Source organism: Antrostomus carolinensis, unplaced genomic scaffold (assembly GCF_000700745.2).
Source record: "Antrostomus carolinensis isolate BGI_N321 unplaced genomic scaffold, ASM70074v2 scaffold15437, whole genome shotgun sequence".
In the NCBI taxonomy this organism is placed as follows: domain Eukaryota; kingdom Metazoa; phylum Chordata; class Aves; order Caprimulgiformes; family Caprimulgidae; genus Antrostomus; species Antrostomus carolinensis.
In genome coordinates, this window is record NW_010326836.1 from 27,937 (window position 1) to 38,122 (window position 10,186).

Here is a 10,186-nt window from a genome sequence, read left to right on the forward strand (position 1 = left end):
TGGGGCACCCTCCTGCAGTGCCTACGTGTCCCACAGCTGCTATGTCACCCGTGCCCTCTCAGCTGAGGATGCTGCCTTCCCCATCACCTACATCATGACCCTGCACAAGGAGTTTGAGACCTTTGAGCCCAAGACCTCCATATGGATGCCAAGATGCCGGCCCCCTTCCATCGGGTGCTGCAGCACCTGGTGGACTGGACTTTCCCTTGAAGATGCAGTGCCTACGTGTCCCACAGCTGCTATGTCACCCGTGCCCTCTCAGCTGAGGATGCTGCCTTCCCCATCACCTACATCATGACCCTGCACAAGGAGTTTGAGACCTTTGAGCCCAAGACCTCCATATGGATGCCAAGATGCCGGCCCCCTTCCATCGGGTGCTGCAGCACCTGGTGGACTGGACTTTCCCTTGAAGATCAGCTGGGAGGTTGTCCGGCTGCTGAAAGGCCTCAGGGGGAAGGACATCACCCCCAGGTGCTGCTGCCCCCCTACATCACCACATGCACCAAATACATGCACAGGGAGAGGGCCAGGCACAACACCTCGGGGCTGGTCACCACCCAACTGTGCAAGGCACCCCCATCCTACAACCTCACCATCTACTTTGGCTCTGTCTACATGGCCATCACCCAGGCTTTCATGGAGCTGTGCTGCGCAACCAGAGTGCCATCGATCTGCTGGCCTGGTCCAAGGACAACTACAGCCCCAATGAGTATTTCTGGGTGATACTCAGCAGGATCCCAGGTTGGACACTGGGTCTGGGGAGGGCACAGGTGTCCCTGCCCTGACACCTGCTGCCTTGGTAAGAGATCTCAGCAGCTGGCATTGCTTGGCTGTTGTGTGGTGGCCAAATGTGTGGAGGTTTGGCTGTGGCTCCTCGTGGTACCCACCAGTGGGTTGGCACCAATCTTGTTTATTCACATGGAGAAACACCCAGGTAGGTGACAGCCTGTGTTGGCAGCACTGGTAGCAAGCATGGAAGGTACACTCAGCCTCCTTGAGTTTGGTGTCCTGGAGATTTATCCCCTTGGCTGAGCTGTCTTCTGGTGGGAACAGCACCCATGACTAAGTAAGGGAGGTCCCCAGAGGTGGTGGGCTTTGCAGTGTGATGAGTTCAGAGATGCTGCATGCCTTCCTGCTTAGCAGCAGCTGCCCTGCCCCATGACGACCCAGGGGTGCAGCTTGGCAACCACCTGGCTTCCACCCTCTTCGGCCATACTGTCTTACTGGCCATACATGTACTTTGTGAATTTCCAAGTTTCTGTCATACACTGGTGGGCTACATGCCTTCATTCATAGGGGAGAGGGTATGCACTTGCCCACTTACACATGAACCACCCCAAGCCCTGCATGTTTCCCAAAACATAAATGCATGGCCTCACAGTCCAGCAAAAGTTATGGTTGATTTCAACCAGATCTTGCAGAATAATATTCCCAAGGGTGATGTGTACACCATTTCGGGTAGATTTCTGAAGCACCTTGCACCAGCTTATAAAACTGCATCAGCTTATAAAGTGCAGGAGAAAATCTTGGATCAGTTGGTGGCACAGAAGTGTAAAGAAGTTTTCTCCATCCCTAGAGAGAGATGCCAACGAGGAAGCACCAGGTTCTTCAGGGGACTGGTGGAGACTAGCCTGTTGGCAGCTAGGTTTTAATCGATGCATTGGTTTGATCCTGGAATCACAGGTATGGGACTTGGAAAATCAAGGCAGATCAGGCAGCCTTTTATGTTGCAAGATTTCCAGCCCAATGTTGGTTTACGTGTGCATTACAGAAATGCCAACACAGTGATTTGTTTTGTGTAAGCTGTGGATGTCTGTCTTCATAATACATGGTAGCAAAGCAAGGAGGAAAGGGAGTGGGCAGCCTCTTGGAGCCACCACATGCAGGTCAACTCTCGCTGCGATTGCAATGACAAAACAAGGGGAAGAACTTATCGGAGAAGCAGGTTGTGTTGCCTTTGTCCTGTGGATGAGGTCCAGGCTCTGCAGCAGGGCGTGTTTTTTCCTGTCTCCAAACCTCTGCCACCAAGGGAAGACATGAAATCAAAGGCATTGGAGGGGCTGGTGTGTCTTTCCAGTCACCTGTGACTGTCTTCACACCCGAGCAGCGCAGTTCTGCTGGAGGTGGCAAACTCATTTCCAGGGCAGTACTCAGTACTGCTGTCTGCGAGGTGGCTCCTCCCTGCTCCCTGTTTTCAGGAACAAAACTCTGCTAACCTTGATGGAATGGGAGATGAGAGCTGGACGAAAGTAGAGTGAGAAACTCCTGCCGAAGTTTATATTAACTTTCACCTTCAGGAGCACTTTTCAGAAAAAATGTATTTGTAAGAACAGGACCCCAGAACACCTTCCAAATCTGAAATCAGTTGCTCAAACAAATATTTAAGGGAAAATGTGGTAAATACAGGTTTTTTTTCCCAGTGCTGAGCTAAACTTTCCCCCAGTATTTAATTAACTTACAAAAATGCCTAGTTTGCTCAATTTAGGAGATGGTGAATAATGTGAAGTCAGTAGTTTTGCATTCCTGGAAGTCAGTGCCTTCCAGTGTTTTTGTGGATGTCCTGAGGTTGTTCCTGTTTTGTCAGTCACCTTTCTGCTTTCCCACTGTGTCAGCATTTTCCAAGTCTTTCCGTACACCACATTTACTCCCATCTGTTACGAACAGGTTTTTAATTTGGGATGGTGATGCACATCCCAGGCCATTTAAAGTATTTATCCCCTGCCATCACTGCCCTTTTTTATCTTTTCTAAGGTGTTATCTTTAGCTTTATGCTTTCTGTGGAAGAGTAACATTTTCTGAATTGTCCCCAGGACAAAACTCCACGTTTTGGGGTGTTATTTTATTTGATAATGGTCTGATATATAGAGGGGGAGAAATAAGGTTGTTAAGTTCTGTCTATAGCAGCCATGCATCTCTGTTTATGGCAAGGTGCTATGGTGGTTCTGCTGTTGGATCATACGGTCTTTTTGGACCTGATATAAAAGTCATTACTCCATTTAGCTATGTCATGCTTGAATTTGTTCTGTTAGCTTCTTTTCTTTAAAAAAAATTAAAAAAAATGAAAGTATTTGCCACTAAATTCATGTGAAGGTATTAAATGTTGGTGGACCAATGCTCAAATGCTCTTTGGAGGGCAGTGGTGGTTGAGAAGGCGACGTGAATGATTGTACATGCACCCGGTATCATGCTGAGGCTGTTACAAAAGGGGGATTTTAGTTCTCCAGTGAAAAGTTTAGATCTCTTGGGCTGACATCTTGTTTATGTCATGAAAGATGCTTTCAGTGAGGGAACTTGACAATGAAGTTAGCAGCCAGGCATCTGTTGATGCATATTCCTAAGTATTTCATTCCAGTTCTGTGGCAAAAGGTCCCAGAGAGTGGACATAGACCCAAACACTTAGCTGTTAAAAAAACCTAATGATTTGATTTTCTGTTACCTAATTGCAGGTGTCCCAGGCTCCATGCCCAACGCATCATGGGAAGGTGACCTGAAAGCGGTGAAGTGGATTGATATGGAAGAGAGCCATGGAGGTTGTCATGGTAATGTGTATATTTTTCTCCATTTCTTCTTCCTGTTCATATAGTGAAAAACACTTGACTGCTGGTCTTGTACTCCTACAGCCTCTAACCATAATGTGAGAGAGTCTTTAGACAGCACTTCATCAGAGAGGAGACATTAAAAAGGAGTTATCATCTCCATAGTCCTCTTTACATGAATGATAGTAGCTACATAACCAATGAGAAAGCTGGAACAGTTATTTTTTCATCAGGAATTTTATAGATGATATCTCTCTTGGAAAGGGGGATATTTGGCAGGGCTTAGGGCTCACATGAGTTAGCTGACTATTTTCTTGAAGGCCTTGGGGGAATTTTCTTGCAGGAGGGTGGGAATCGCCCATGTGTACATCCCTCGCTGGGATGCAGATGCACTAGAGCCAGCAGCAGTGTGCAGGGCATGGACGTGGAATGAGAAAGGGAATGCCCAAATGCTAAGGATACAAATTTTATTTCAAGAATTCGTTATTCATAACATAGTTGTGTTGAGGAGAAAAATTTTGAGAACTTCAGCCAGCTTCAATTACAGCAGTTTCACATTGGCATAACTACACTGAAATAATTGAAATTACACCACTATCACCCAGAATTAGTCAGTGGAAAGTGCAGTATGAGTAAAAGTATTGTTTTTTCTTCACTGACAAAAGGAAATTCCCTTTTGCTCTGTTTCAGCCTTGTCTGAAAGTCACTTCTTTTCTGACTTGTCTTCTTATTTTGCTCATTTTTTGTTGTGAAGTAACTTTCTTCATGCCATCTTATTATTTATACTTACTTCCATTGCACATCCAGTAGGCCTTTTAGCATATTTGTTGTGTAGGAGATTATTTATAGTGGCTTTGCAGATAAAACTTCTCCAAAAGAATTATTTGGATCCTTGATTTTGACATTGCTTTTTTTTTCTTTTTCTTTTGGCAGGACATTACGTCAGAGGCATTTGTGTATATGGAACGGGTGACCTCAAGTGGCTTTTTAACTCCACCTGTATGTTTGCAAATAAGTTTGAGCTCAGAACATACCCCCTGACTGTGGAGTGCCTGGAGCTAAGACATCGGCAGAGAACCTTGTCCCAGAGTGAGGTTCAGGTGGAACCCAGTTGGTATTTTTAGCTAGCAAAATCTCAGGCTACAACATCAATAACAACAGTCAAGAGAACATCCATAGCAACCTTAATTTCTGCTGTGCCAGAAGCATAAACTCATGAGGTGGGTTTCGTTAGGATGGTCTGAAGATGCAGGTTGGGTCAGCTTGTCTCACACTGCCTACAAACCTCACCTTCCACTTAACGCCTGGAGGCCAAAGTGCAAGAGATCCAAAAGGAGACACCAGGGAAAAGCTCCTCTTGGACCTGAAGGAGCTTTGCACTTTTGCCATTTTTAATGGGCTGTTTTCCTGCCCCAATTTTTGTCTTGCTACACCGTCATCGCTATCTTTTTCTATAAAAATATAAAGAGTCATGTATTCCTGGCAATTCTCACGTCTCAACAACAAGTACACACATTTGGTAAGCAAAAAGGTACTGAGTCACAGTCAGCAAGATCTTAAAAGCAGGAACACACGTGCTGGCTGTGCATACAGACACCGTTTTGTCACAGATACTGATGTTTACTGCAGAGAACTGCCAGAAAAGTACTGGAACTGGAATAAAGATGCTGCACTTCCCAGATCTGACCTGTTCTTTAAATATTTGTCAGAATCACAGAACCACAGAATGTCAGGGATTGGAAGGGACCTCAAAAGATCATCTAATCCAATCCCCCTGCCAGAGCAGGAACCTAAATGAGATCACACAGGAAGGCGTCCAGGTGGGTTTTGAATGTCTCCAGAGAAGGAGACTCCACACCCTCCCTGGGCAGCCTGTCCCAGGGCTCTGTCACCCTCACTGTAAAGAAGTTTCTTCTCAAGTTTAAGCAGAACCTCCTGTGTTCCAGCTCACACCCATTGCCCCTTGTCCTACCATTGGGCATCACTGAGAAGAGCCTGGCTCCATCCTCCTGACACTCACCCTTAACATATTTGTATGTTAATGTAACATTAATTAGGTCTCCCCTCAGTCTCCTCAGTCAGGACAAGGTAAACAAGAGAAAACAGCATCTTTTGATAGGTCAATGGATGTGGTTAGAAAAATCAGATAGGCTTTCAGGCACACGATATCTTTTCCTTGTCTGAAAAACAAGGGCTTGCTTATTGGTCTTACTTGGTCAACTAACGGAACTGGAAAAAATAAAAAATCACTCTACATGCAGTCTTTGGCCCAGCAGCGTCCTTGTATCATCACTTGTAAGGACACAGAGGGAGAGCTGGAAAGCAGGGAAGGAATAAGGAAGATAAATATTTTCAGGACCGAAGAGCAGCAGCTGAGCTTAGGCAATAACTCAGTAATTCTGTGATGGATTTTGATATGGCATGAGCTTTCTTCCCCAGTTCACTTCGTTTCCTCTTAATATAATGGTTAATGCACATACATCACCTTGGAGTTCATCATCCCACCCTATTTTTATCCCCAATAACAGCCACTAGAGGGAGGTCAGCAAATATCTGAGCACATTTTCCTTTCCCAGTCTACACAACCCTTTAAAACACACAAAATCCCAGGGGACTAGGCATCCTAGAGAAAAAAATTAGTGCTCGGGAATATTTTAGTATGGCAAACAGAAGGTAAAAGTTTCAGGTCTTGGTTATCATGTCCTAAAAAAACAAAGCAAGGAAGTAAGATGATGAATGCTTCTTCCTGTAGCTAGGACAGTTGTATTTATGTGGCATTTTAGCAGCACTGTTGAGTGACCCGGTCCACGGCGTGGAGACAATATAAATCAGGATGCTTGAATCTAAGGAGTGTGCTGCTCTCCTGTCTCTCTTCTGAATGAGTGATGACGGCTCAAACAGTACCTCTTGTAAAACAGCAATTTATCACCAATTTTATTAAACCATTGCTAATTTCAGAGTCTTTTAACAAGCTGGATTGCAAACTGCAGCAGTTCAGAAATGACAACACATCATATTTAGACGTCCTGAAGCCTGGCTGGTAACCCTCAGGGAAGGTTCTGAACAGGCAGGATCTGCCTCAGTCAGCTTGTTCTGTATTTATAGCTGCCAACACCTAATAACACAGATCCCTGCAGAAAGGCACCAAGAATTTACCTCCAGAGCAGATCTTCACTGGAAATCCTGTTCAGTTTTTTGGGGGAGGGGAGAAGAAGAGGGCTTTGCTATCCTGCTGCCATGGTGCCAGCTGAAGAGAGAAGTATTTCAGAGAGAGTCATTCTTTTAAAGAGGGAGTTTTAGGGTGTCCAACTTAAAAGAGGTCTGGAACCAGTTCCCCTCCTCCTCCCTATGCTCTAACAAGCTGAATAATCCCCACATTGAAACATCCCAGATAAAATAAAGGCATTCTCAGCATTTTATGTGAATATTTAAAGTAGCCCAGAGTACAAACAAGATTATATTTCATTGTTCAGATTCCACAGGCAAATGGCAAAATATCACCCAACAGCAGAAGCAATAGGCTTGGCAGTTTGTAACTATGGATATAAAAGGGTGTTGTACTCTGAGCCTGAACAAATACAGATATTTTAAGACTGGATTATATTATATGTTTAAGTAAGAACCCAGAAAAAAATCATAGATTTCTGTCCAGCTGTGATTTAGAAGGTTGGGTTTTTTAATGAATTATTTTAAAAGTTATGTTTTTCTGTAAGTAAATTAATATGTTTTCCTTGTGTGACTAGTTTTTGCGTGCAACCCCCACCTCATCAGCCTCTTCTTATCTCTACCTCCTCATTTTTCTACAATTATGGTGAGTCAAAAAAAAGTAAACTCTCCCCCAGTGCTACTTGTAGCTGCCTTTCCCAATCACTATGAACAGCGGAGCAAAGTTTTCAGTTCTGTTCAGTCACACACTGAGATGCCAACTGGGATGGGGCACAAAAAGGACGTGCTCTCTCTACTGGGATTATCCAAGCAAGTAAGACTTTCCACTGAAGTCAGTTTGACTTGCTTAGACAACCCACTGGATGCCTTCTTGAGCTCCTAAAGACTTTTATACACTGTGCCCAAGGAGCTGAAATGTCACTGTAAGATGTAAGGCACGTGGAACCGCAGCCTTTTGACTCTGAGGACAGTGAAATGAGCACGGGAAAAGGCTGTGCAGGGAGGCCCTGCAGCCTCCATCCTTGTAGGAGCTCAGGACCCCACTGGAGAAGTCATGACAAGTACATCTGCACAGGCTGTCATCACTTTGGAATTAGGATTCAGGCTTATGAATGGAAATCATTAGTCCCTTTTCCTCAGCCTTTGTGCATTCCTCACATTAAGGATGTTTTTACATACCGTCATGATGCTGTACCAGCTCCATCACCCTGCAAACTTCTGTGCCTGTTCTAGATACTGCAGTGGTTCTCCTCCATTCTCTAGCACCTCAGATGTTCAACATACCAAAAATGAAAGAGTGAAGCAGCATGCCTTCCTCTTTTGTCACTGCATATGTGAAGAAGGGAGGAGAGGACATTTGGAGGAGCTAGCATTGCACCTTCTGTCAGTGGCAGGGAAGAGACATCACTATTGCTTCACCCCTTGCTTGCTATCATCTTCACCTAGGACAAATCTCGGACTCATCATCAGGGTTTGTTTAACTGGTTGTGCTGGTTTTGGCTGGGGTAGAGTTAATTTTCTTCACAGTAGCTGGTACAGGGCTGTGCTTTGGATTTGTGCTGGAAACAGTGTTGATAATGCAGAAATGTTTTAGCTATTGCTGAGCAGGGCTTACAGATTGTCAAGGCTTCTTCTGCTCTTCACACCACCCCACCAGTGAGGAGGCTGGGGGTCCAGAAGAAGTTGGGAGGGGACACAGCTGGGACAGCTGAACCCAACTGACCAGAGGGATATTCTAGACCATAGAACATCATCCTCAGCAATAAAAGCTGGGGAAGAAGGAGGAAGTAGGGGACATGTGGAGTGATGGCATTTGTCTTCCCAAGTCACCGTTACGTGTGATGGAGCCTGGCTTTCCTGGAGTTGGCTGAACACCTGCCTGCCCATGGCAAGCAGTGAATGCATTCCTTGTTTTGCTTTACCTATTAAACTGTCTTTATCTCAGCCCTCAAGTTTTCTCACTTTCACTCTTTCGATTTGCTCCCCCATCCCAATGGGTGAGGGTTGGAAGTAAGTGAGTGGCTGCGTGGTGCTTAGTTGCTGGCTGAGGTTAAACCATGACACTGGTCTATTAATGCAAGTAGGTAGTGGTGCAAGACATGGAGTACTCCGCTATGTGGCTCTACAGCGTAGTAGTTGGACTTGCAGTGGGATGTATGAGCTGACAGGGCTGGTGCTTGCTAAGCCTCAAATTACATAGGACTTTCTCCTACAGGGTTTTAAAACATCTGTTGGGTGTGGGAGTTGAGAGTTCCTTCCCAAGCTTTTATCTTCCTAAGATACACTATTTCTTCAGGTCCAGTAGGCACCATCAGGTGCTCATTTTCCCCGTTGTGAATAATTCATAGGTTTCACACTATTTCCCCTTCAGCTGAACGCATCTAAACACTTCCAAAAATCCTCTGCCCCTAGGAAGATGGATGTTCTCTGTGTGCCTGCAGCAACGGAGGAGTGTGCAGCAGCCAAAAACATCAGGCAGCGTGTGCCAGGCTGCAGGAATTGTGAAAGAATCCCTGGGAGCACAGTTGTGAGAGCGTGTCTAAGAAAAGCAAGATACAACATTTGGGGCTCGAGCCTGCTATTGCAAACCGGGCATCTGCGCAAATGCTGCTCTAAAGCTCTGGTCTACAGGCCTGAATTAAATTCCCTGGCAGCAGGTCCACAAGCAGGATTTTCAGAAGAGAAGGGAGGGAAAGTCTTAGGCCTAGCTGGTGGCTCGATGTCTGGCAGCAGTGCTGCAAAAGCCAGCCCAAACCAACAGGCTCCCAGCCTTCCCATCCCCACTCCTGCTGGGTTTGTCCACGCCATAGCTGGATCAATTCCCCAGGCTTCTACCAAGAGTCATCTCTGCCAGCCCCAAAGAAATGGTGGCAGAGATGATCCCAAGACTAGGAGCCAGGCAGTTACTCAAGTTCAGTCTAGTGACAAAAAAGAAGGGAAGAGAAAAAGAGAAGAGAAGAGAAGAGAAGAGAAGAGAAGAGAAGAGAAGAGAAGAGAAGAGAAGAGAAGAGAAGAGAAGAGAAGAGAAGAGAAGAGAAGAGAAGAGAAGAGAAGAGAAGAGAAGAGAAGAGAAGAGAAGAGAAGAGAAGAGAAGAGAAGAGAAGAGAAGAGAAGAGAAGAGAAGAGAAGAGAAGAGAAGAGAAGAGAAGAGAAGAGAAGAGAAGAGAAGAGAAGAGAAGAGAAGAGAAGAGAAGAGAAGAGAAGAGAAGAGAAGAGAAGAGAAGAGAAGAGAAGAGAAGAGAAGAGAAGAGAAGAGAAGAGAAGAGAAGAGAAGAGAAGAGAAGAGAAGAGAAGAGAAGAGAAGAGAAGAGAAGAGAAGAGAAGAGAAGAGAAGAGAAGAGAAGAGAAGAGAAGAGAAGAGAAGAGAAGAGAAGAGAAGAGAAGAGAAGAGAAGAGAAGAGAAGAGAAGAGAAGAGAAGAGAAGAGAAGAGAAGAGAAGAGAAGAGAAGAGAAGAGAAGAGAAGAGAAGAGAAGAGAAGAGAAAA

The 10,186-nt window shown here is 45.2% G+C and overlaps 1 protein-coding gene across 1 annotated transcript in view; it reads left to right on the forward strand.

Annotated features, from left to right (window-relative positions):
• GCNT2 (glucosaminyl (N-acetyl) transferase 2 (I blood group)) overlaps window positions 1–4,660 on the forward strand; it is a 10,907-nt gene extending 6,247 nt beyond the window's left edge. Inside the window, exons 2-3 of the mRNA XM_029085891.1 lie at window positions 3,447–3,539; window positions 4,470–4,660. Of these exons, the coding sequence (XP_028941724.1) occupies window positions 3,447–3,539; window positions 4,470–4,660 (284 nt within the window). The remainder of the gene's footprint in view (window positions 1–3,446; window positions 3,540–4,469) is intronic.
• The last annotated feature ends 5,526 nt before the right edge of the window (window positions 4,661–10,186 follow it).